Raw genomic sequence first — 27418 nt, forward strand, 5'->3', positions numbered from 1 at the left:
GGGCGCTGCCAACATGTGACACAGAGCATCGCACCCATCCGACCACTCCGGAGGTAAACTCCAACACAGACTCAACTTCATGCGCTCGCCTTCTCCAGCAACTCCATCTATTTTCTGTCTTTTTTTTTTCTTTTTCTTTTTTTTTTCTTTTTTTTTTTTTTTACTCCTCTTCTTTTATCTTCTTGCTCTTCTTCCTCTCCTTAACGAGCCCTGTAATGTCCTGTTAATTCTGTGTGCGCTAGTTAATGAGCATTAATCCATCACCCCTGGATGCTATTGTTGCAGCGGGGGATGGCCATTTGAATGCAAATGCGTGACACCGTGACAGCAAGGTGCTTATTAAAGTGATGAGCGCTGCTGCGTGCTGTACCGGGGGACCAGCGGAGTGAGAGGAGCGGAGCGAGGGTTAGCTGGAGGAGCGGGGCGGACTGGAGGAACTTCTGCTCTCCTGCAAACTAAAACAGAACAACAACAAAAAAAAAACTGCAAGAACAACAACAACAATGGCAAGTTCTGCGTCCCTGGAGACGGTGATGTCCTGCGGTAGGACCGGGCCGTCCGCGGCCCCAAAGAGCCTCGCCTTCTCCATAGACCGGATCATGTCCAAGGGCTCGGAGCCGAGGGGCGGTGGAGAGGAGCGGCCGGAGGGGAGGAAGCTGCTGGGGCTCTGCTCCCCGATCCCCTGCATGATCCCGCTGCAGCCCTTCAGCTACGACCTGCAAGCCAAGGCGCTGATGAACTACTCGGAGCTGTGGAGAGCCAGCTTCCGGGGGACTTTCTGCGGCTCCGCGGCCGCTCCTTGCAAAGCCAGCTGCGGCATGTGCGCCAAGGCAGAGGCGGGCGTGAAGCAGCCGAGCCGGGTGGTGAAGCCGCAGGTGATCCAGCAGGCCGTGGCCGTGCCCAGCGTCGGCGGCGGCGTCGGCGTCGGCGGCGGCGGCGGCGGCTCGCTCTACTATCTCAACTACCTGGACTCTGCGTACCAGCAGCAGCCGGAGCTGCTGGCCGGACACTGGTTCTCCAGCCCGCAGGCCCACGCTTCTCTGTCGGCGCACCACAGACTCTTGCTGCTGGAGAACGCCAAGCTCGCCGGGGTGGGTACCGAAAAGCTGCCCACGCCCCAGTACCCACACAAGGAGCATCTGCCGGGACAGCTGGACCAGATAGTGAAGGAGAGCCACGGCCTGAGCCCCGAGAAGAGCGGCAAGACACACAGCAAAGTCAGCGGCGGCAGCGGCGCAGACGGAAAACCCAAAAACTTCACGTGTGAAGTGTGTGGAAAGGTACGTGTTTTTGTTTTTTTTGAGTGTGTACTATAGCGAGGCTATATATATATATATATATATATATATATATATATATATATATATATATATATATATATATATATATATATATATATATATATATATATATAGGCCTATATATATAATGTTCACATTTAGATTTTAAGATTAGAATTTTATTTAAATTCCACACTTTTATTATTAAATATTAGGCTATTATTGACCAAAAATAAAGCAAAATGTTTTCCCTGAAAACGAAAATGTATCCTTAAAATCAGAATCAAAATCAGAAAAAAAAGATGTATTGCGCAGGGAAGTAGACCTTACCAGGAATTTGCTTTGGTTGATGGTGCATACTTTAAAAACACATTTAAACATTATTTTGAAATAAACAAACAATAAATACAGAAAGAAAGAAATAACACATAGCCTACATATAATTAGCCTATATAACATTTAGGAAAAAAAAGAGGCTAAATCCCGAGAAAAACAACGAATTATTACAGGATAATACACAGTACACAATAAATTCCAGAGGATCTAAATGAGATCGTTTGACGCCAGCAGATTTCTAAAGTCACCCGTGTTGTTGTTCTAAATAATTGTGAATAATACCCTGTTTTTTTGTTTTTTTTTGTATCCCCTTAGGTTTTTAACGCGCATTACAACCTGACCAGACACATGCCGGTGCACACCGGGGCCCGGCCCTTCGTCTGCAAGGTGTGCGGGAAAGGCTTCCGGCAGGCCAGCACGCTGTGCAGACACAAGATCATCCACACACAGGTACACACACACACACACACACACACGCGCGCGCGCGCGCAAGCTGTTTCTTAATCAATTTCTGCCGTTTTCAAATTCCACATTTGATTTGAGTTTTCCCTCTTGTTTCCGGTTCAGGAAAAGCCTCATAAATGTAACCAGTGTGGGAAGGCGTTCAACAGAAGCTCCACGCTCAACACGCACGTGCGGATCCACGCCGGGTACAAGCCTTTCGTCTGTGAGTTCTGCGGGAAAGGTTTCCACCAGAAAGGTAACCCTCCGCCCTGATCCCGTCTCCAAAACGCTCTGCATGAGTCTATTACAGCGTTATTCCAAACCCTCCTGCCACCTTTTCACAGTGCAGGCTTTATTTTTATTTTTTTAAAGCTTTTATTTAAATACGGTAGGCCTATGTCTTTAGTGACATGGTTCAAATATTCCGAGAATATGTCGGTGCGCCAAAGCGCGTACAGGCCTGTACAAAGCAAATTAAATGGGATCTTTATTTTGTCTGTGCATGTTGCGTCCTAAAATGTCTTCTCAAAACGAAAAAAAAAAAACCTCCACATTTGGTAAAATGATTGAATCTGTTTCCAATAATAATGAACTTGTTTCAAGATGCAAGCGTTCTTTTTCTCGACATCTGTTATTGATCATCTCTCTGTTTAAAGACAGTGGCGGGCTGTAGAAGAGGCCTGCTCTGTGAACAGGTGAAATAATCTCACTGTTCTATTCATAAAAAATAAGACTGTCAGGACTCCATACGAGATCGAAAAAAATGTCCCATTAAATATAAGAATTCCTGCACTGTGGTCTGGTTGGCGGGGTGTTTTTTTTCCTCGTCTGTTACACAATAATGTTGCTGCTGGTGGACGGTATTTTTGGTATTTTCTTGCTGTAGTTGTATGTATTTATAGGTCGGATTTAAAAAAAAATAAAAATAGGTTATCATGAAAATAAAATCTGTTAATCATAATAATAATAAAAAGGGTTAGCCTACTATGTGTTGTATGTGCAGTAGGCTACTTTGACTGCGTTTAATTAGTCAGGAGTAAACCGGGTCCCCCCCACCCCCTTACAATGGCAGCTGTTTGGTCTCTGTGGAGGAATCCTCAGTGTGTCCGCTGCATGTTGGAAGAAATATGAATATGAGAGCAGCACCATATGCTGCTGATCGGAGTTTATGTGTGATAGTATAATGAGTGGTGCGATCAGGGGGAACAGGACATGTCACTTTCCCCGGACTAATTCTCCCGGCATGCTTCAGGACGGTGGCTTTGCTCCGGGTCAGCTGCTTAGACCCCGGCGGAGCGGGGAATCAGGGGACTTTTTCCTCTTCTGTTGAGTTGTGTCGCTGCGCTTGATTTTGACTAAGTTTGACAACTTCTTGACTTGGACGTACAAAGCCGGGATTAATGAAGGCTGGGGCAGAGCAGAGGAGAGGAACAGGCCTCCCCCATCCTCTCTTTTTTTTCTTTCTCTCTCTCTCTCTCTCTCTCTCTCTCTCTCTCTCTCTCTCTCTCTCTCTGGTTCCCAGTAAAGTGCGGCCGTGTCTCACTTTCCCCCCTTGCTTTTCTGCAACCCTCCTTTAACCCTCATGTTGTCCTCGGGTCACATTTGACCCGTTTTTCAGAGATTTTTTTTTACCGTCTGTGTCTGTGATTATCCACTCAACATATGTTCCTCAGGAAGATAGGCTACTCTTAAATCAAAATAATTCCTATTCTCTGCTTTTTTAACTCAAAAATGAGGTCCTATTTTGTCCACCAGCCAAAAGGGGGTGGAGTGGGGAGTGTTCATTTACAATTTGACCCAGGAGACAAGGTGCATGGTGGACTGGAAGACATATATATATATATATATATATATATGTTTATATCATGTATCACTTTATAAGCAAATAAAGTTATGAATAAATCCAAGGATACATCTTTTGGTTATATATCACTGGCATGTGACCCAGATAATGTAATTACCATCAACAGGCATACCCCTTAATTTATTTAATTTAATTTATACTTTTTATTAATCCCCAGTGGGGAAATTACAATTTACAATCTGTTGTTATTACACACTTCACACAGGCCTGAAATACACACACACACGCTCAGGTCCTATGCACTAATGGAGAAATGTCAGGGTTGGGGGGCTGCGACTGCTGGACAGGCACCTTGAGCGGTTTGGGTGGGGGGGGGGGGGGTTCAGTGCTTTGCTCAAGAGCACCTTGGCAGTGCCCAGGAGGTGAACTGGTATCTCTCAGGCTACCAGAACACACACTCCGTACTTCGGTCCATACAGGACTTGAACCAGCGACCCTCCGGTTCCCAACACAACTCCCTACGGACTGAGCTGCTAATGTTAGCAATTAATGCGGTTAAACAAAGAAACGGTGATTATGTAAAAGAAATTGCGATTAGAGAATTATGTAATAATTGTTACAGGCAGTTGTGCAGTTTCATTTGTTTTTCATATTTTCTTGAATCAAGTGGCATCATTTACTAACCCTATAGGCCTGTGCTTTGTTTTTATAAAAAGTCAGGGAACAGCAATGTTTACAGGTGGAATTAACTGGATTCCCTTGAAATAATCCAGATGGTTTTAATGGTTCCAAGGATTTACAACTTTATAACTTTTTATTCTGCAGAAGGACGTGTTTTATTTTGTTGTCATACTTTTTTCATCATATGGCGGCGTAGTTAAGCTGCTGTTATTATTTTGTCTTGATCACACATTAACCATGTGTGATTTATCTTGCAGAGATAATAAACTTGAGGTTATGTTCGGTCAAACTCACGTCCTAATTCCAGCCCGTTTTCCCAACAGAAACATGTCGGCTGTATGTTATGGTATGTCATTTTCACTTGAAGTCACAGGAAGTGGCGCAAGTTTGATGTGATGGCATTCACACTGTGAAACTGCTGAAAGGATGAGGTCCTGGTTTGATAAAAAAAAAGAAAAAAAAGAAAAAGAAAAAAAAATACCAAACAGGTGGTTCTAGTTTCTTCAATCTGAAGATTTGCTGTTGGAAGTTCAAACAAATCATGAAGGTGCTTTTTGGAAGGGGAACACAAACGTTCAAAGGAGGAAAAAATGGTCCAAGGCACTCTTCGTGCAAAAAAATTAAAGAGGCCTTTATTCAAATTAGATTAGATCAAATAAAATAGACGATATTGATCCCAAATTAGGAAATTTCAGTGCTACAGCAGCAAAATATATGACACACAGCACACCTACAGAATATACAAGAAATTATAAATAGGATAGAACACAAGAACAACTACTATTCAAAACTAAAGATAAAAAATACAAATGAAAGAATGTACTATACATATATACACGTGGCGAATAAAAATGTACTACCTAAATGGCTATTTCATGTCAAAATCTTAGTAATAACCTCTAATGAATAATACCAAATTGCAGCCATATTTTTGAGTTGTGTTTCTGTTTAATGGTCACATCCTTACTCCCTCTCATGCATGTAGGCTGTGACAAGAGCGTGTGAATGAAACATTAAGTTGTTACATTTTACTAATTTAGTGTCTGGCTGGCTGGCTAGTTTATTGTGTGCTCCCCCTCCCCGCTGTTAGATGAAATTTAAGCCCATGGTGTTCATTGTTCCTTTTTTTTTGTCATCGCCCAGGAAACTACAAGAACCACAAACTGACGCACAGTGGCGAGAAGCAGTACAAGTGCTCCATCTGCAACAAGGCCTTCCACCAGGTGTACAACCTCACCTTCCACATGCACACGCACAACGACAAGAAGCCCTTCACCTGCGCCACCTGCGGCAAGGGCTTCTGCCGCAACTTTGACCTGAAGAAACACATCCGGAAGCTGCACGACAGCGTCTTCTCGCCAGCCACAAACGCCTCCAGAGAGCCGCAGAGCTGAGGCACGCTGCCCCATTTCACCCCCCCCCAGAATGCATTTCAATAATAATTGAAGAAAAAAAAGACTGGCTTATAGCTCTGCATTTGTGGCCATGTTGAACAGTTTTGTTTTGAAAGGCCAGAGAGAAGGTGCATGGGGTAGTCCAATACAATTGGAAATAATCCCTTTAAAAAGAAGTGTGGTAATCCTGTAGGGTTTCAGATCCTGCCCAGGTGTCCCAGCAGGGACACTGTAAAGGGAATACAGAACAGACCGGAGCACCTCTCATTACCACTGGCTCCCATTAGGGCTGCTCAATAATGGAAAACATCATAATCACGATTATTTTTGGTCGGTACTGAAATCACGATTATTGAGCACGATTACTCATTGACTTTCTGAAAGGTGTTGCGTTTATTGAAGTTCAGAAACAGTGACTCAGTTAAACAAATGAACAGTGAAAACACCTTGAACTGTGACATTTCCCACATTCAGAACATAAGACCAAATAAGAGTTTACTTGCAAAACGTAATGTGCAAAATAATCGTCTTTCTGGATCACTCTATTTTTTTGTGATCGTTAGGAGCCAGAATTGTAATCGCGATTGACATTTTCAAGTCATTGCACAGCCCTAGCTCCCGTACTGTGCGTTGGGATGTTATAGGGATTGGTTTCTGCACAGATTGAACTTCCTGCATTGCCCGTTATGAGCATCAAACATGGGAGAAATGATCTGTCTCCATGATGGACCTGTAAATAATAGCTTATGGAAATAAACTAAATGTTATTTAAAATGTGAATCATTGCCATGTTGTGTATTTCACAGAAAAAAAACTGTTAATGTGAATAAATAAGTTATAACTTATAATGAAAACTGAATGTTTGAGCCATGTTGTTTCCGTTTTTTTGAAGGCATTTGGAAATAAAACAATGAACTAATATCGACGTTGTATGAGTTCAGAAACATATTCAGTAGGTGTGGGGTTTTAACTGAGGACTGCAAGACATGACAACATTTTACAAAACACACAAAAAAAACATATTCAGAAAACATAAGAGTTAAACATGTCAGGAAACATATTAGAACAAATGCACAATAGCAAATTACCAAAACAAATCAACGAAACATTTGAAAACACGATTGTGAGCGGCTGGGTGTTGTGATTTTTTTGTTTTCTTATTTCTTAGATGTAATTTCTTCGTTTTCGTCTTGTATGTGCTCGTGTTTTCTGTTGTGTTTTGATGGATTTTCCTGGATGTGTTGCTGTGTGTAAAACCTCAGGACCAATCATCTACTGAATGCCAGACATGCCAGATGACATGACACCTTCAACAGGACAGTCTTGCTTAAAGCTTTAGTGCGTAACTTTTTGATATTAATGAAGGTCCGTTACATTCAAGCCATTGCCAAATGAGTTGCTACAAAGCTAATTAAGACTATCGGCTCCACACAACTCTCTCTGTATTTCTCAGCATGGCTATGTTCAGAAGATAATTACCTCTTCTGAAGAGTCCATCATGTTTTTTTAGTCCTCCGTGTCCTCCTTGGCTACTAGCAACTGTGTGGAGGAGGACAGGGGAGGGGGGGGTGGTGCGCGATCACGGAAGACTTGTATCATGTGGACACACCGACAGTGTTGTTGTCCTTACTTAGAATTCCTCATGGGGGCGATAGAAACTACGCACTATAGCTTTAATACATATTTCATAAAAAAAATATTTTTCAGGGTGAATGAGAGTATCAGCAAGGTGATGAATTACATAACATGTATGTAGCTGACACTTATAAACATAATATAAAACATATATAAATGTATTCAACCGTGTGGCTACATGTTGAGTACTTCATCCAGTCTGCTGATCCTTTAGAGACATAATAGATAGGGACATTTCTATTTGATTTTGTATTTTATAGGCCATGATGGATACAGCATAGTATCGCAATATTTTCCATGGCAATATCGCGATACAGAGACGCCAAGTATCGATCTTTTATTATATATGTGTTGGTCAGTTTGTCTGCTTGACAATCCCATTTTGCAGCAATAAAATTGAAGTGAGATGAACAAACAGAGAAATCTTTTAAGATAAAACAGATGTTGGCAAAGTTTCCTTTTTGGGGACATCATTTGAAATTGGGAAAAATTTGAAGTCGGAGAAAGGGTCATGACTTGCAATATATCGCAGAAAATATTGCAATATGTTTAAAATCGCAATAATATCGTATAGTGAGATATATGGTGATGATATAGGCCTCTGGTGAGTCCCACCCCTACTGTTCTGTCTGCTGTCCTGTGTTGGTCCTGATGAAGGGTTGACATTGTGGAGCGGACAGTGACTGTGATATGATGCTGCCCTCAGTGTGGCTCAGTGACAACATCATTCAGCCTATATTACCGTAGAGACATCTGTCTGCTAAACTTTGTGCTCTGTGTGTTTTCTTAAGGAAGTGTTGTTAGAGAGCCACATATAGACTCAGTGTGCCTGTGCTGTATGCTCTGCTGCCACTTCGCTTCATCATTTATTGACAGACACGATCTTAATAATGGAGCATTTACACTTGACTTGTGGCGTAGTGGCGCAAATGATCAGAGATAACATGGGCCCTTGAAAGCGAATTACATTAAGCAGCTAAACGGCTGGGGGGAGGGGGGGGGGTGTCCGGGCGCATCCGGAGCCGGAGATAATGGAGCACTCAGGCCGCAGCTCCTCATCTGGGCCTCCGTGTTAATAGAGCATACGTTATTCTCCTCACGGCTCCTGGAACAATATTATCCCTGCACACATTCTGTGGAGAGGCACGTCCGTGCTCCCAAACGCCGCTCTTTCTATTAACAGCCAATTAGCGCCGAACCGGGCCCCGCCGCGCCAGGCCCGCAGAAGCCCCGGCAGCATGGGCTAATATTGCCACATGGATGCCCTGCTCACCTGTTTCATCAGTCTGCACCCGCCGCCTGAGATGAAGAGAAAATGTTGGCTATACGGTGAAAAGGGGCTTTTCCCTGGCGATATCAGCGCGTTATTGTAGCTCCGATAACATCCAAATGAAAAATGATTTTAACTTCCATAGTTAACAAAAGCCTAACACCTCTTTGGGAAGTCAGTATGGCTACATGACGCTGCAATTAAGCTGTTTTTAAATGTAATAATTTGTGAATCGGGTTTCCACTGGATGGAAGTGATCAGGAGATCTGAATGGGCATGCATGCATGCGCTTTTGTTGGATTCCTTCTCTTCTTCGCTTTTTGCAAAGTGTGATCAAGTCTAAAATAAGTCTCTGGGGCCTTGAGATGTAACCCTCGCCTATTCAATTGTCTATACAAGTATATATTTATCATATTTTCTATATTCGTTTAAATTATAAACAAAAAAATGTTCACTTCCAGCCAATGTCCCACGTGTCTCTCCTCTGCCCGGTCACTCACTATTGAATTCCAAAAAAATTAAAATAAAGCGAAATGCGAAATGCCAAAACAATGCCACAATCTAAATATAATAATGTTGTCAATGTTATCTCCTTACGCAATGGTGTATGTTGTTTCATAGGCTTATAATTTTGTTGAAGAAATACTAGGTGGGAGAGCCTGGAAATATTCACCCCCAAAAATAAAAGAATTTGCTTTAAAACATGTGAAAGACGTGCGTATTTGCAGAATTTAGCATACAGTCCCCCTGCAGGTCGTTAAAACCTCCAAATGAACAGAAACCAGAGCAAAGACATGCCCGTGGTGTACACACCCGGTCCATCTTCACACATTCCTCTGGGGCAGACAGTCCGTAATATAAATCTACAGTTTCTGCGTCTGCGTCATATTTTCATAAACGCAACATGTATGCCTAATGAGTTTTCAGTGTGATCCACGTGACACGGGGGAAACAATATGATCTGAATCAGTATAAGGTTTTTATCCAACGCAATGTGTGAGAAACAGAAAAACACACACAGCAGCCGTGTGCGTGTGCGTCAGGCTGCGGGCATAGACAACCATGTCAGAGCAGTAAACAACCCAAAGGCGAGCAGGTTGTCCTTTTCTCTGCACCCCTCTACGCACCTCTACAACATCTGAGCAACCGCCTCAGTATCCACAAACACGTTAATTGACGAGCGGGAACATTAATTAAGGCGCGCGCATGCACGCGGAGGAGATTAGAGGCGGCGGGAGCGCGCGCGCGCGCTAATCGGCTGTCAACAACATGAGGACATCTTTCTCTTGCTCTCTGCGCCACCGAGGGATCACTGGGGATTCATGCAATTTACGGCCCACAAAGGAGCTCGTTTGAGACGGGAAGAGAAGAAAGCAGAGAGGCGGACTTTTGTCTGGCCGATTGAATTGATTGTAAATGGGAGATTAGCGGGAAGCTTCAGCAGCGGCCCATAAGTGCCCGATGGAGGAGGAGGGAGAGAAAGGGACCAATTAAGTCTACCAAATGTTAACTTACATCAGTTTCCCCTCACTTTAGCCCACATGAAATTCCAATTAAAGCGTCCCCGCGCTAGCAGCAGCTTTTATTCTTTAGAGGAGGGTGGAGGGGTGGCAGTTGGTGTCACTGCAGCCAGCAGACAGAACGTTCCCACAACATCTGATACCATTACCTACAGCAATGATTCCCACAACATCTGATACCATTACCTACAGCAATGGTTCCACAACATCTGATAACATTACCTACAGCGATGGTTCCCACAACATCGTATACATTACCTACAGCAACGGTTCCCACAACATTTGATAACATTACAGCAATGGTTCCCACAACATCTTATACAATTACCTACAGCAATGGTTCCCACAACATCTTATACAATTACCTACAGCAATGGTTCCCACAACATCTGATAACATTACAGCAATGGTTCCTAAAACATCTGATAACATTAAAGCAATGGTTCCCACATCTGATAACATGACCTACAGCAATAGTTCCGACAACATCTGATAACATTACGGCAACGGTTCCCACATCTGATAACATGACCTACATCAATGGTTCCCACATCTGATTACATGACCTATAGTTCCAACCTTTCTGCTTTTTTATATATTTATATTTAACTGTTAATGTTAAGGTCGGCTTAGTCAACAATCGTAGCCTACTATTACTAGCTTACTGGGCTACTACTCCATTTCTTTTAACTATTTCAACCGTTAGCCAACTATTTCAACTATTGGCTATTTTAACGTTTAGCTAATTATGTAATATATAAGTGTTTAGTCATCACTTTTAGCTATTTATTTCTACCATTTAGGCTCTTCAATACTTGCTAAACTTCTGTGTGATTTCACACACTTTCTTACATAACGGCAACATGTAGCCTATAGTGCTCAGGTGTTACAGTTGACTTCATGTAAATATGTGGATATATTCTTTTAATCAAATAGTGTTTTGTGACAATGTCAGAGGGTAAAGCTTTGGGTTTCAATTTTGAGGGTGTTTGTGTATCACAACACTCCTGCATTTGTATATTTTTTAGAACAGTGTAATAATCTGCCTTTAACATTCTGTGAATGTTTGGAAGACATTTTTACAGAATGTTCTCACATTGTTTACACATATATTATTAATTGTTACGATTATGAATAACTGTACATTCTGAGTGCAACACGTGTTCTGAGAATGTTGTTATGTCATCGAGGGATAACATTGAGCAGAACGTCCCTGCACTGTAATGTTGGCGGTGGAATGCTCTGACAGTAAAATTTGCTTTTCATTCATTTTGGCTTTTTGGTCATTTTACTGTTTATTGTATTCTGTCCGAATATTTGGACACATTGTATTTTGATGCTTTGGCAACATTGTTATTGAAACTTTCATGCCAATAAAGCCCCTTTGAATTGAATTGAAAATAGTGAGAATGTTTTGAGTCCAAAACACAGATTTTGAGAATTTAAGGATGTTCAATGATTGTCTTCATACATAATCTCCATCCATTTTTAGATTTGCACTTTGTAAGAGCAAATGGTAAAAAGAAAAATATGAAGTTACACAGTTTTTGTCCATCAGTTTTCATTGTATTTGCTTGTTTTCTGCCTAAGTACAATGTGCAAAGTTAATATGGAGAAACATTTGTGCTTAGGATGCTAAAAGGCTTGGACTGGCTCTGGTGATAGAGAAGCCCCACCCCCACCAACCAGGCCTCGTTAGGGGAGCACTGGCCCTTAGGCACAATGAACCTCCAGGATTCATTGTAAAGGGCTGAGGGGTTAATGAGCAGTGGCTTCTCTTCACTCTTTGGCTCTATTCCAGCTTCAAATGAGAGCCAGTTGAAAGGGTGGAGGATGGAACGGCCAACAATGGAATTTAGACGTGTTGAGATGCAATTATGTTACATTTACTATAAGCACATTTGACATTATGTTTATTTTAAGAAACTGCTGTCATTGACCCTGATTTGACTAAAAAGCATAACCAGAAAGGCCTAAATGTGTCGGGGCTCGGCAGCACTGAGGAATCCAGGGTGTGATGCATTAAAATGAGCCACTCAAGAAGCAGCCCAAAACACAGATTCAAATGGAAGAGCATTCACTCGCACCTCATTTAGATTCTTTTACACAGTGAACTCCGAGCCTATCTCCACCAAAACCTCATCAGGATGTCTTCAAGACAGCGGCGAGCAGCTCGTTCCGGGGATGGGCCTGCCTGCCTGCTTGCCTGCCTTGGCATGTGGAGGGCCGGTGGGGTGCAGGGAGGGGAAGGACTGGGCTGCTGGGAACGGAGCAAGGAGGGAGCTCTCATCACTCATCTGTTGTCAGACTCCACTCTCTGACCTCCCTCCACCATCCATCCATCCCTCCATCTCTCCATCCTTCCTTCCTTCCATCCATCCATCCATCCATCCATCTATCTCTCCATCCTTCCATCCATCCATCAATCCATCCATTCATCAATCCATCCTTCCATCCATCCATCCATCCATCATCCTTCCATCCATCCATCCATCCATCCATCCATCCATCTCTCCATCCTTCCATTCATCCATCCATCCCTCCCTCCATCTCTCCATCCATCCTTCCATCCATCCATCCATCCATCTCTCCATCCTTCCTTCCTTCCATCCATCCATCCATCTCTCCATCCTTCCATCCATCCATTCATCCATCCATCCCTCCCTCCATCTCTCCATCCATTCATCCATCCATCCCTCCCTCCATCTCTCCATCCATCCATCCATCCATCCATCCATCCATCCATCCATCCATCCTTTGCATCCTTCGTGCATTTTATCCCATTTCATTATTTTTCATTATTTTCATAGTGAAAAAAAATTCACATAGTGTTTTGTAAAGAGCACATATATTAAACATTAACATAGTGGGACCATATTTGCATATTGAAAGTAACAAAAAAGTGTTTAAATGTATTATAGATATGCAATCATATAGCAAGCAGATATTAGGTGTACAGAGTGATGAACAGAATCAGTAACTATTTTTGGGGTGGACTATTCACTATTGGACACTATTATTGTCCTATTTATCAGTAAAAAAAAATAAATAAAATAAAAGGGATTAAATTATGCCCATGCTGTCGGCTCAGACAAGACAAATCAACACACCCATAACACATTGTATTCAGATATGCATCTCTTTGTCCAGCTAATTAAAGGCAAATTAATTTGATCATCTACTGCTGCAAACCAATGAGCCATTTTCTCCATCACGCTCCGGCTGCACTCAGCTCTTTTCTAGTGGCATTAAAGCAGTGTGTCATTGTAACCGAGGATCAGTTGATTTGGGGATGTCCGGTGCCATGGCTAATCCTTTTGACCTGACCTGGCCCTGCTGGGAAACGTCCTCTCCTCCTTCACTTTAGGCCGCCATGTTAATGATGAACCACTCTGCTCTCTCACACAATTAAAAGACCCCCCTCGGACTAAATACAACTCACAATACAAATACTCAATACATGATGCTGAGATCACTACACCATGATCATTTGTCACACGGTTGTGTGAGGTCCTGTTTTACTAGCAACAAAGCGTTTTCACTGTTAAAAAACTTAAGTTCCACAGGATGATTTTTCAACAATTCATTTAAAATAACACAGGTTACTTCTGCGCAGCATAAAAAGTGTGTGTGTGTGTGGGGGGGGTGACCGATCACGGAAGGCTTGCGTAAGGAAGACGCGGCGATGGTGTTGTTGTCATTACTTAGAATTCCTCATGGGGGCGACAGAAACTACGCACTATAGCTTTCATCACTTATCTGTTTCTTGTTAATCATTTCCACTTTAAAGACATGAATAAGGACAAATGGCGTTCTCACGTTCCCAGGGAACAAACAGATGTTTTTAAACTGCTTATTTAGTTTGATGTGAATCTAAATCACCTTAGTTTTAAATATGGCAGTTTAAAAATAAGAAAAACACGTACATAACAGTCCCACAGCAAGTGGAGATGGCCTTTTTTTTACATTACATTGCTCGTGTAATGTAAAAACTTTTTTTCCGACAATATCTGTGAAGGGCAACTACGTCATGGTGAAGGTAATAGAAAGATGGTGGTTATGGCAAATAAGTGGTACATATCACATGTTAATCTGTGACAGGACCCTTCTCCTGCATTAGGTAACCCCCCCAGTCATTCCATGTCTCTCTAAAGGCACACTACTTCCTGCATTGTCCCTGAACATTGGAACTGGACGTACACTGTGCAGGGTTTTTGCAGGTTTCAACAAGTCAAATTTAAGACCTTTATTAATGAAATTCAAGACCTTTTTTTTGTTTTGTTTTTAAGATTATATTTTGGGGCATTTTAGGCCTTTATTTTGACAGGACAGTTGAAGTCATGAAAGGGGAGAGAGAGGGGGGAATGACATGCAGCAAAGGGCCGCAAGTTGGAGTCGAACTCGCGGCCGCTGCATTGAGGAGTAAACCTCTATAACATATATGTATGGGTGCGCGCTCTACCAACTGAGCCACCTGAAATTTAAAGGTGCATTATGAGTTCCTTCATGACGTCACTTCTGTTGACGTTCCAAGTAAATACCAAACAAAACAGAGCAAGCTCGCCCTTCCCCCCATGTTTCCGTAACTGTCATGACTAACTGACTAACTGTCACTAACCCCTCCGTGTTATATATCTTTTTTCTGCAGGTAATAGGTTTACAAAGTGAAAAAAGCCCAAAGTCCACCCCAAAGGGACTTACCATCTCCAACAGAAAACACTGTTCACAAACTGGCTTGTAGTGCTGACCTAGGTACTGCACATGTGCGACTCCCAACAAAGATGTAACAGAAGTGAGATGTCTCACTCTGTAGCTAAAACGAGAGCTCAACACACAGGGTGAAAACAGGAGCTGCAGCAATGTGCAGTACAACAAAAATATGATTTTTGAAAATTAACCATGTAAACCTATTCTGGTACAACCTCTAAATACATGTATGAACCTGAAAATGAGCATAATATGAGCACTTTAAATTAAAATCGATGCATTTTGAATATTTTCTTTCACACAGACGGTGTTGAAACACTAGTCTCGCTTTGCCAGACCCTCCTCCACAGCGCTGTGAAGGAGAGTCTGGCTAGTCCACACAGCATTCCGGGATGGGAGAAAAACATGCTCTGGTTTATTGGCATTTCTTTAAACCAATCACAATTGTCATGGGCGGTGCTAAGCACCGGCAGCAGGCCCGGTGTCACTGCAAAATAGGCTCGGGAAGGAACTTGTTTTGGTGGAACATGTGTACGTTCAAAAGTTGTTTTAGTCGTGCAACAGAAAACTCAGATTGGACAGATAGTCTAGCTAGCTGTCTGGATTTACCCTGCAGAGATCTGGGGAACAGTTAACCATAGTCCTCATAAATCCACCAGAGTTTAGAACGCCAACACAAAGGAAGAGGAAGGTAACGGACATCCGGCCGAAAAAGAGGGACATCCGGCGGAATTTCCGGTGGCAATGGAGCAATCCCGGACGTCAGTGGAAACGTCGTGGATATAGACTATTGAAACACAGATGTTCAAAATGTGTCTAAATCAATCATATTTGTAAGTGCAGTAATGTGTGTTCATGTGTTCAAAAATACAATGTGACAACTTACCCACTGATGGGGCAACTGCTCACGCATGCATGTTCTACTTAACCATTTAGAGCTCTAAAATAAGATCATGCTTGTGTCCAGGTTGTTATTGAGTTTTTGTGGGCACAGCCACAAGTGTGATAGGATGTCCATCTCTGCCCTAAGTCTCAGTGCACTGCAGCAGAAAAACCCAAACAGACAGAGAGTGATTGCCCGTGTGCTTTTTCCTAAGTAAGAAACCAATTCAAGTGTTTGCTTTGACTGGTGAGAGTAAAAGTGAAGTGATTAGAGCACGATAAAAAGGCCTTCATTAGGAATCAAACACAAGGCGCTGGTGCCATGTGTGGATCCATGCCCAGGCACAATCAATATCAACAAAAGGCGCAAGTACACAAACACAAAATGCATCCGTGTCCTTACAGTGGGCCACTTAATCCGTCAGTCGATATGAATAGCGCTGCACATTCTGACTCTACCAGGCGACAGCGGAGAGACATCCGTGGAAGCACAATCCATACGGCGACTGGAGTGGAATTCAGCGAGCACAATCCCCCACTGGGATCCTCTAAGAGCAATAACGCAGCTCAAGTATATTCAAGTCCAGCCGGGGAAGAATTCTTACATTAGCTCCTGAAAGCTGGTTCTGTTTAAGTGCACGAAAAAAGCTTTTTGTGTTGTAAAGGGGTATAGGAGAGCCAAGAGGTGTGGGATTACCAGTGGTGGAAGAAGTATTCAGATCCTTTACTTTAATACCACACTGTAAAAATACTCTGTTACATGTAAAAGTCCTGCATTGAAAATGTTACTTAAGTAAAAGTCTGGAAAATGTACTTAAAGTATTAAAAGTAAATGTACTCAATGCAGAAAAATCTTCCTATTTTAGAAAGTGTAAGCGATCCAAACAGTTGTGTGTTTAATGGTCTAATCATTTCAGCTGGACTTGTAGGCTGTTATATTGTTGGCTAGATTCATTTATAATAAAACATAACTAGTAACTAAAGCTATCAGATGAATGTAGTGGAGTAAAAAGAACAATATTTCTCTCTGAAATGTAGCAGAGTAGAAGTAGAAAGTGGCATGAAAAGAAAAAGACTCTTCAACTTTTCTACTTAAGTACAGTACTTGAGTAAATGTACTCAGTTACATTCCACCAATGGTGATTACAGTGACACGAAGTGAGGGGCTGTTAAAGAGGAAATGTTACACTTGTGCCTGTGCAGTCCACGGGGAGCCGAGCCAGGCTACCTTAAGGCCAGTGTTGCTTCCTCTTAGTGTACGACATGAAGCCTTCTATTTAATGTAAGACAACATGACAACAGTCAAGGCCTCTGTGACGGAAAAGACAAAGAGCTGGCAGCCCGGGCTGCTAAGTAGAGGTGACATCCCATGATCAGAGGAGAGACTGTGGACTCGCACAGGGTCAGAGGGAAGGCTCAAACAGCGCCACCAGGCACAACTTCCAGCCGCCGCTCTCATCTGTGAAATCTGAATTCAGAAACCGAGAGAGAGAGAAAATGAAAAAAAAAACAATAGAATTCGACAATCATTTGCAATTTCAATTGCGTCAGCAGTTGATACAAATCTGAGATCTCTCCCGAGCCCCAGATCCAAACAAGTGCAACAGACTCTTTAGTGTGAAATAACAGGCTGCAAAAAAAGAAAACGCAGCACGCCAAATATTTTCCCTCCTCCATTCTTTCCCCCTCCCCTCTACTTGCCCCTGCTACACCCGCAGCATATCACTGAATGAAATGCAGCGTGCAATTACCCATTATCCAATCAACTGGAGTCGACACTTAACCATTTGCACGGCTTTGGGCTCAGCCAATTATCTGTCAGGGCTCTCAGTGGTCTCTCAATAGCTGAACCGCGTTGCATAATCGCACGGCTCCGGCTTCACGCCACGCCACCAGAGACGGAGGAGGGCTGGAGGAGAGCCGGCCGGCTGTCTGATGGCTCGTTGTTGTTGTTGTTGTCGGGCGGCTGGCAGGATGAAACGAAAGTCTGGTCACTGACAACAACTGCGACTGGGCTGCAGCAGCCCCCGGGGGCCTTGGCCATTAGAATACATAATGCAGGGCTAGTCATTTGGAAGGGCTCCAGATCGTGCTCTTCAAAACTCTTTTAGATAATTTGCTACATGGCATCTTCATCATCCCTCCCCGTTTCAGTCGACCCATCCTGTCACCCGGGATTGGACACACAGCTCTAATACCTCCCCCCAACCCTTACCTTCTTTGAATCCTGGCCTTGACCTCACAGCACTAGTCCTGCCCCCCCTTCACTAAACCAGCACCCCACCAGTCCAGACTAGGCCAGTCAGTCAGTCAGTGGTGGCTAGTTGACCCCCCCGAGGGCCTGTAGCTGAGGAGCCGGGGCAGCTGCCAACCACCGGCCTCTTCAACCCCGGCTGTCCGGATGATTGCGTTTGTCAAGCCGCCACACCGAGTCAGCCCAGCGCAGGTCTGATCACCGACAATTAGGGGTTAAAGAGAGAGAGAGAGAGAGAGAGAGAGAGAGAGGGGGGGGGGGGTCTTTATTCACCCTGGCAGTGAAGAAGCATGTGCCCTGTTTTTTTTGCATATGCTGACAAATGGGTGGGATGTTCCTCTCATTACTGCTGTGTCGCTGCGGCCCATGTCTCTGTCTCTGTAAATCTAAACACAACTTCCAGTTCTATCAGCCACATGGAACGTGGATGTGTTGTTGTCGTTGTTGTGACCCTCTGTAACATCATGGGTGGAAGCAGTCATACTGCTCATACAGCAGGAGAGAATGGAATTGGTGATCTTGATATCAACGTAATATTTATTTCAAGACTTCATTGTCTTTTTTTTTTTTTAAGGTAATTTTATGGGCATTTCTGCCTTTAATGGATAGGACAGCTATGAAAGGGGGAAGACATGCAGGGAATCATCACAGGTCGGACTTGAACCATGGACCTTCTGCGTCGAGGCATAAATCGTTACATGTGCGCCTGCTCTATATACACACACACACACACACACACACACACACACACACACACACACACACGCCTCAAAGGCCGAATCATATCATGATGATATATGATCATTTTGTCTGATTTCTGTTCTCCAAATTGAACTCTGAGCAAAAACAGATTTTGCTGCTTTGAACGTCAGTTTTCTTTATTTTATGTCATTTTGCTGCTATTTTGTGGTGTATAATAAAAAATGCCATTAAACCTCTTATTCATATCACAACAGAAATGATTTCAAAGAATATTTGTCGATGCCAGTTTTTTTAAATTGTTATGGACCCAACTGGTGGATAATTTAACAGTAATAGTGTTCCACACACAGACCCGTTTGAGTAGCCTGGAGGCAGAACATTGAACTAACATCTAACATCTCAGATTTGTTCAATGAACTGTATACAATGAATACTAGTCAAGTCCTGACTGTCCAAAGAGATGGAAAGAACTTTAGTAGTTGTCTGTGGACAAAGTACAAGATACTTCTACGCACTCCCCCCCGCTGCGTTCTAAACTTCCATAATACATAAAACATGCTGTGTGAATATGGTCAAAAGCTGTTGACTAAAAAATTGACTAATTTCTCAATGTTGACACTTATAACTAAGGTTATTACAGTGTTGTTAAAGTAGTTTTAGAAGGGCAGCATACACTGCCAGTCCTAATGACAACGGTAGCTTGTGATCTATAAATATGAATATAAATCATGCATTGTTGCATTTCCTCAACCAAAGGTTTAGCTTTTCTCATGGAAAGCTTTTTCTTATCTATGACACCGGCTCCCTCTAGTGGTTCTGAAACAGCACTGCAAACAAACTAAAAAAGAGGTTATCCTGGAAGTTGTTAGTTACCCACAGTCACCATTTAGCTTTCAATACAAATATCAAGTCAAAAGAATTTACAAAATACCAAGTCATGAATTTCAACAATGGACATGTAAATGATGTCACATGTAACATGACATGTTATGAGCTTCATTTTCAAAACATATTCAGTCAAAAAAAATGAAACAAAATAAGAACAGATAGAATACATTAAATATCAGAACACAAATAATTTGCCATGCTTATAATTGTAGAATACATCAAAACAGTTGCATGTTAGTGCATAAGTACGATCATTAGAAGCAGCGGCAACATGTTCCTTTTTTAAAACTTTGGTGGTGATCGAAACTCATCGTAGTTGTACACTTGTGGGCCATCGCTCCCATAGAAATAAAATGGATAGAAAGGCCATTCCCATTCAAGTGAAATATAAATGGACTGTATTTATATAGCGCTTTTCTAGTCTTAACCACTACTCAAAGCGCTTTTACGTACATGTACATAGTACAGGGACCATTCACACACAAGTTGCCACCTGCTCATCAGATAAACATTCACACTCATTAACACATCGATAACGCAGCATCGGGAGAAAGTCAGGGTTCAGTGTCTTGCCAAGGGACACTTCGACATGGGACTGCAGGGCCGGGGATCGAACCACCGACCTTCGATTGGTAGACGAGCACTCTACCACCTGAGCCCTGTGCCCCCTCAATCATCAACATAGCAGAATGGTCAGAGCGGCAGGTAGCCGTTTTTATGGCTCCTGCATAAACTTCCGTATTCGCCGACTTGCGGAAAGTCGTGGAGGTGAGACCAAATGAGCAGTGGAGTAGGAACGTTACGATGCAGAGAAATGAGTCAAACTTAAAGGACAATTCCGGCGCAAAACGAACCTAGGGGTTATTAACTGATGTGTACCTACTCTGTCGCTCTCTGGGACATGTTTTCATGCTAATCGAATGAGTTTGGAGCTTTAACGAGGCTACCGCAGACCACTGGTTAGCTTGAAATGCTAGTATTTGGGGCATGGGGACACTCAAATTAAATCGCTATTTAATACCACTAAAAAGGCTCGAAACATCACCACACTTTAACGTTAGCATAATTAGGGTCCCTAAATGTGAACCGAAGTATTGACAACGTTGTAAGTGTACAGATAGCTTATTAAAAAGATAGATTATAAAGACAGTCGCGTTCATGTTTACTTGCGGGAGCCATCTTGGAAATCAGTCATGACTAGTCGAACTCCGTGCAACGTGGAATTCCCATACTGTCTATGGAGATTCCACGTTGCACGGCGTTCGACTAGTCATGACTCATTAAAGCTCCAAACTCATTCGATTAGCATGGAAACATGTCCCAGAGAGCGACAGAGTAGGTACACATCAGTTAATAACCCCTAGGTTTGTTTTGCGCCGGAATTGTCCTTTAACAACTCAATACTTCCTCCACACAAAGCACATTGCTATCGCCAGATGAGTGACAGCTTTGTTCGGCTGGTTTTCTGTGACCAGTGTGGCGTGAGGGGGGGGGGGGGGGGCACGGCGGAGTTAGCAAGCTAGCTAACTAGCCAGTCGTCCGCAGGCTTGCTGGTTCCGCCGTGCTTTCGTGCTGCATTGGTTACAGAGAATGAGCCGAACAGTGGGCGTGGTCTAACGGTCGGCTGACCCGCTGCCGCCGGGTCTATCGGTCCCTCCCACTCACTCCCCGCCGCTCCGGAATATGTCTCCCGAGCTGCGTCAGCCCGCTCTCCTCCCAGCGAGCTACGGTCATGGACCCCGATTTGTTCAGGTCCCCTGACCAATCGGCTATCCTAACCTCAACTGCTCCAGGTCAATGCCTAACCTCATCTCTTGCCTACAATTGCAGTGGGTTCCATAATTGCGCCCCACTGACACGTGTTGTCACCATGACAACTAACAACAATCGCCATTTTGTTTTGTTCTAATCAAATGACCAAGGCACACAGTTCAACGTCCTTTCTATCCATTTTATTTTATGATCGCTCGCTTTTTGTGCATTAAATGAAGATTGGTTATCAGCAGGTGCTGGCTGTAAAAATATTAGATAAGAGTTGCCTCAGTGGGCTGATGCCTTTGCACAGGAGGTGCATGTCCTTCTGATACCCCTTCCATACAGGGGACACGGGAGTTGGCAGAGACGGTTTAATAACGTTTAAATGTCGGTATCGCTAAATCCATTTCCATTCCCGAGAGAAACGCTTCTTCACCAAATCCTCCAACCCTGGTTTAAGGATGCTGGTGAGGGTCTGAATGCAGGGGCTCTGAGAATCACCAGGCCTGTGATCACCTGCACCAGCTGAGCATCAGCGCAGTCTCTCCGACTCCAGTGGCAGCATCAGAGTCACTGCTCACCTATCGAGCAGTCCTGGGTTTGGGGCGAGGAGGCAGGCCCTGGTCTTTAGCTGTGCTGGCTTTCTGTTTGGCTCTTCTGGGTGGCTGTCCTGGACCGTGAGCAGGGTGTGGGCCTTTACCCAGGAGGAAGCACTCCCAGGCTGGGATAGACTCTTCCACAGACTCCCAGTATCTTGTCTAGAATAGAGAAACAATATAAACCGTACTGTTAGGTCACAAAACTTTAATGGTACGTGTCCATATAGGCATTGTTTTCACAGAAGGGATGGCTCCGCTTCCCAGCATTGCACGCTAGTGGGCTTGCCACCAGCAGTTATCAGTTTCTCTTCACTGACCACTGACGAGCGAAGAAAACAAGCCCCTACAAGCCTGATGGCTGCACCTGATTGGACAAACGCGTCACGTGGGTCGGTCTACTCCCGGATTTCAAAACGGACCAAGATGGCGGCTCGTTTGGAATACGATCTCGCAGTTTAGGCAAATACTTCACCCAAATGTGTTTCTGAAAACATCTTAAGAGAGAAATAGGCGATGCAGTTGGTGAATCTGTCTTCATTTCAGATCGACAATGGTCAGTTTAAAGGATTTTCGTCAGTTTTTGAGAGGCGTCTGGCCGAGACGGCCGCTCTTCATTTGTATAATGTTGGCTGGCTTCAACTTTATGCCAGTGAGGACCGGGCAACTTGACGCCCCGCTTCTCCAAAGTCCCTGCGACGCTACCAGAATGCATTGCACAGCTGCTCCCATAGAAATGAATGGGAAGCGTGGAAATGATGCTGACAATGGACACGTACCATAAGTCACCCTACTGATCCTCTAGATTGGAAAACAACTTCCCTGTTTGTAAACTGGCAGGACTGAATTACAATTTGAATGGGCAAAGGACTGGAATTGTTTGTGTTCTGTATTTGGTTTCCTATCAGGGTGAATGAAAAGCTGTTTGGCTGAGCCTTCAACTGCATCATCATGCAACTTCAAATGTAACGTCCAAAATCAAATTGAGAAATCTGCTTAGAAGGATTCTCGCGATATCCCGCAATCACGCCAGAATCACAGAGCACATGAAAATCCATCTTGTCAGGCTCCAACCTAATGCATTTGTATCTGAACTACCAGCGGACGGAACCAATCAGCATCCAGTGAGGAGCTACTGGCAGTTGAGGGTGTGGTTTAGGTGTGTGTAGTCTCGCATAGCCAGAACTTCCTCCAGAACGCTGTGGGTTTATCGGTGTTTTAAGCCCCCAACGTCTCCTTCAAGGCAGCGCTGCCTTGAAGGTGCTAAGATTCGGCAATGGTTAGGGTTAGGGTTAAGGTTAGGGTTAGGTGCCTTGAAGTCAACGGTCGCAGTGCTGCCTGGAAAGAGACGTTGGGGGCTTAAAACACCATCAAGCGCTGTGGAGGAGGGTCTGGCTAGTCCACACAGCATTCTGGGATGGGAGAAGAACGTGCTCTGGTTTATTGGCATTTCTTTAAATCAATCACAATGAATGAATGAATCAAATCATCAAATGAACAATGAATCAAACAACCATCACTTCAGTGATGAAAGTGAATAAGATCATTTAAGAGGGCAGTCCTACAAGGTAAGCTACCTTGACAACCTTCTCCTTCCTGTAGATATTGAATTTAATTAAATTTCATTTATAGTGTCAAATCACAACAGCAGTTATCCCAGGACACTTTACAGATAGAGTAGGTCTAGACCACACTCTATAATTTACAAAGACCCAACAAGTTCTCATCTAAATGCCAAGGAGCTACTGTGTCAACAGTTTACAGTTTAAAGAAAAGGTTAGCAGCAGAATTGACCTGAAATGTGATCTTTTGATGCAAGACACTGTCAGATACTTCACACCATTATATCAAAAACGTGTTACCTCCAGAGCCAGGAGATTTGGGTGTGGCAGCTGTCTTCCTCTGAGACGATCCTCTGTCTTCTGTAAATCCTGCAGTAACAGAGAGCACACAGTTATCTACACATCTCTTTAATTTTAGTGTCGCATGTCCAGACCTATCTCTACAGCGCTGAGGAGTAAGGTCTGACTACACCACACATACATTCCAGGATAGGAGGGGGAAAAAAAAAAACGCTCAGGATTGTCATTTCATTAATGTTACCTGTTCATACAATACAGTAACGTGAGCAATTTAAATTAGCTGGACACATGGTTAAACCTCATTTGCTCTTACCAGTTTATAGCCGTGTGTCCCAAAACGTACCAGTTAGAGAGTTAATGACGTAAACAAATACTTTGTAAATCTTTACAATCATCCCCCGGAAAAAAACAAGCAGGCCCGCCTTGTTGGACCATCCAAATTGTCTTCAAAACTTCCCATTTTCAGCATGTAACTTGCTGGCTCGAAGTTTGTTGTTGTTGTTGGAGAACGGAGTCAGACAGCGGCAACACACATCGCCGGAACATCTGGTGCGATTATCCTGGAAATAAATTGCCGTCGATCCAGACTACTTTAATCTAGAGATGGCCCGATACCATTTTTTGCTTCCTGATACCGATTCTGATACCTGAACTTGCCTATCGGCCGATACCGAGTACTGATCCGATACCAGTGCGTCATGTATTTTATTATGTTTTAACAACTGTATACTACTATCCCTGTATGGATGTGGTATTATTTCTATCTTTGTTGTCAGTCTGGCTCAGGTTAAACTCTTTGTGAAACATGAACAAACACAAACAATGAACGCCACAGAACTTTCTTTTTTTATCCAGTTTGACAGTCCATTATAACGGAAAAAGAACATAAATAAACTACTTAACGTAGATTTTCTTTAGGGCTTTATTACGTGGTATCGGATTGGTGCATAAACTCCAGTACTTCCCGATACCGATACCAGCATTTTAGGCAGTATCGGAACATCTCTACTTTAATCTTTACGCAAATTGTGGCAAATCTTTTGAGTTCCACAGAGTTTACAGGTGCAATTGAATGCAGCATGAGTTTAACGAGGTGCACGTGAACGCACCATGGAGTCCCATCATCGCCCACATGCTTTACCTTCGTTGTTTGTTACCATAAGTCAGTCACGGCACCCAACCCTACCTATCAGGCCGTCCTACCTGCAGCAGTGTGGTGTTCCTGAGGCGAGCGGCCTCACGCTCCTTGAGCTGCTGCCTCCTCTGGATCTTCAGCTGCTCTCTGCAACTCTCCATCTGCTCCAGCAGCTCCGCTCTCCTCCCTAAACTGATAATCATTTTATGTATTTGGGTCAAAGACGAATAAGGATTTAAAATCTGAAAATAAATGAAACAAAAAAAATGCCAACTCAAGCACTTTTTATTTTTATTAGAGTGTTCTATATACATCTCAACAACAGGAATTTAATTTAGAAATGCAACTTAATTTTTTTTTGATTAATCATGCGATTTATTACATGAAAAATGACCTTCCTGGGTAACGGGAATGGATTTAAAAATTTTTTTCAATGTCTACCTTTTTAGCATATAAATGTTTAGGCATATCCATAGTTACAGCTAACCAAACACGCACTGCTAAAAAAAACTAAATTTTTAACACAATTAATATGATATATTTTGGTATTATAATTTATTATAATTTTATTATAATTAAATGGGCTCATCGTTTGATTTTGGTCACGCTATATTTCATGCCAAAAACAGAAAAATGATTCAAGATGTCTTAAAATGCTTTACAGTAAAGGTTATCAGGTTTGCATTGTATACTCAGCTCAGGAAAACATGATTGTGTAATATACCATGAAAATCTGTGTTAAATGACTTGACTGTGTCATTGTTACTCGGGATGACATAATGCAAAAATGCCATAAAAGATTAAATAAATACATATTATTTTATTAATATAATCTAACATTATCAACACAATGCTTGAAAAGTGACAAATACTGATAAAAAACTATTTTCATTAACATGTCCAATCTGGATAACAGAGGACATGTCCTGGGTAACATCTTCGTTATCCAGGAAGGACAAAAACATGATTTTCCCACCAAAACTCTGTCAAACATGGCATACTCAGCTAAAATATATCTTTGCCTTTAAAACATTAATGCCAGATTTCACATGAAATAGGCATTTTTTTAAATATCAAAACATCAAATGTGTTTTATTAGCGTTATCCAGAAAGACACATGATTTTTGGACATGACATTCGTGCACCAGTGACCAAAAAAGCAAAATAAAAACTTTTTTAAGAGAGAATTACTAAACTCTCCAGATGTTTTGGGGTTCTCCAAAATCTTCTTTATGATGTAATATCATATTTCATGACTATGCAATTGCATTATGGGTAATTTATGGATTTTAAGGTCTGTTACCCAGGAAGGACATTAGGGAAATCCAAAAGTAAGGACAAAGGTATTTCTTGAGTAACATTTTAAATAAGGGTAGGATTGTTACTATATTTGTAGGTATCACTGCAAACATCGACACAATTATGCCAAAGTAGATAATTAATGCTCTTATTATTATTTTTGACATTTTTGTCACATTTTTATACTTAGATTTTAAGCCCGGACGTTACCCAGGAGGGATAGTTTGGCACTTCTGAGCTCAATAGCTCTTTGAATTTTATTTTTTTGCAATAAATACCTATTAAAGTGAGTAAAGAGGGGAGAGTTGAGTAATATGATTTAGTTTTTTTAAATTTATATTTATCTTTTGCATTATGAATATGCTTTGGGCACCATAATTGACATGCCATGTCTTTGACCCATTTATTTATTTATAACGCACTTTACATTTGAAACAAATCTCAAGTACGTATTCAAGTACACATTCATTGTCACGTACACAGTGGAGACAGCAACTGCGTCAGAAGGATAAGCTCCGAATATCAACACTAGTCCAGCTCATACCGACTGGAGGGTGTTTTTATTACAGCACAAGCCATTGTTTAGATTAACAAATACCGAATCATGAAACGCATTCTCTATAATTAATAACAAAGGAGCAAATATTTGCGTGGTAGCTAAAAGTGTAACGCTACTTTAGCTAACTGTGTGAACAGGAGAGTTGTAAGTTACCGTAGGCGTTAGTCGTCGTGGAGGAATCACAGACAGACCCCATTGACTGTTGATAAAACTGGGTCAGTACTAGTTCATATTAAAGATATGACAGACTCACATTTCCTCATGTTTCTCAATTAACTCCGTTTCTTCAGATAAAGAAGCAGACATCGCTGGCAGCAAAAGCGCTTCCTCGGATCCTCTGATATAGTATCAAGCTAGCAACAATAGTCTGTCATAATACAACCGGAATGTGTACTTCAAAATAAAAGCGCAATTT

At 42.6% G+C, this 27418-nt stretch overlaps 2 protein-coding genes across 4 annotated transcripts; one reads left to right on the forward strand and one right to left on the reverse strand.

The window, feature by feature from the left end:
- On the forward strand, positions 1-23029 carry fezf2 (FEZ family zinc finger 2). Of its 2 annotated transcripts, XR_004897650.1 has the most exons (6): positions 1-1280; positions 1932-2066; positions 2184-2316; positions 5689-5986; positions 20532-20535; positions 23017-23029. XR_004897650.1 is itself a non-coding variant. In XM_031277338.2 (4 exons), exons 1-4 carry the CDS (start codon positions 504-506, stop codon positions 5937-5939), a joined length of 1296 nt encoding a protein of 431 aa, XP_031133198.1. In that variant the 5' UTR covers positions 1-503; the 3' UTR covers positions 5940-6862. The 2 variants fall into 2 exon arrangements, 1 of the variants encoding a protein (XP_031133198.1); XM_031277338.2 differs by lacking the exons at positions 20532-20535; positions 23017-23029 and having other exon boundaries at positions 5689-6862.
- Positions 21289-27418, reverse strand: c6h3orf14 (chromosome 6 C3orf14 homolog). 2 transcript variants are annotated; one of them, XR_004897651.1, is made up of 5 exons: positions 27257-27418; positions 25214-25337; positions 24011-24079; positions 21976-22310; positions 21289-21479 (listed from the first exon to the last, which is right to left on the reverse strand). XR_004897651.1 is itself a non-coding variant. In XM_031277326.2 (4 exons), the coding sequence occupies exons 1-4, from the start codon at positions 27307-27309 to the stop codon at positions 22134-22136; spliced, it is 423 nt and encodes a 140-aa protein (XP_031133186.1). In that variant the 5' UTR covers positions 27310-27418; the 3' UTR covers positions 21734-22133. The 2 variants fall into 2 exon arrangements, 1 of the variants encoding a protein (XP_031133186.1); XM_031277326.2 differs by lacking the exon at positions 21289-21479 and having other exon boundaries at positions 21734-22310.

Source organism: Sander lucioperca, chromosome 6, assembly GCF_008315115.2.
Source record: "Sander lucioperca isolate FBNREF2018 chromosome 6, SLUC_FBN_1.2, whole genome shotgun sequence".
Classification (NCBI taxonomy): Eukaryota; Metazoa; Chordata; class Actinopteri; order Perciformes; family Percidae; genus Sander; species Sander lucioperca.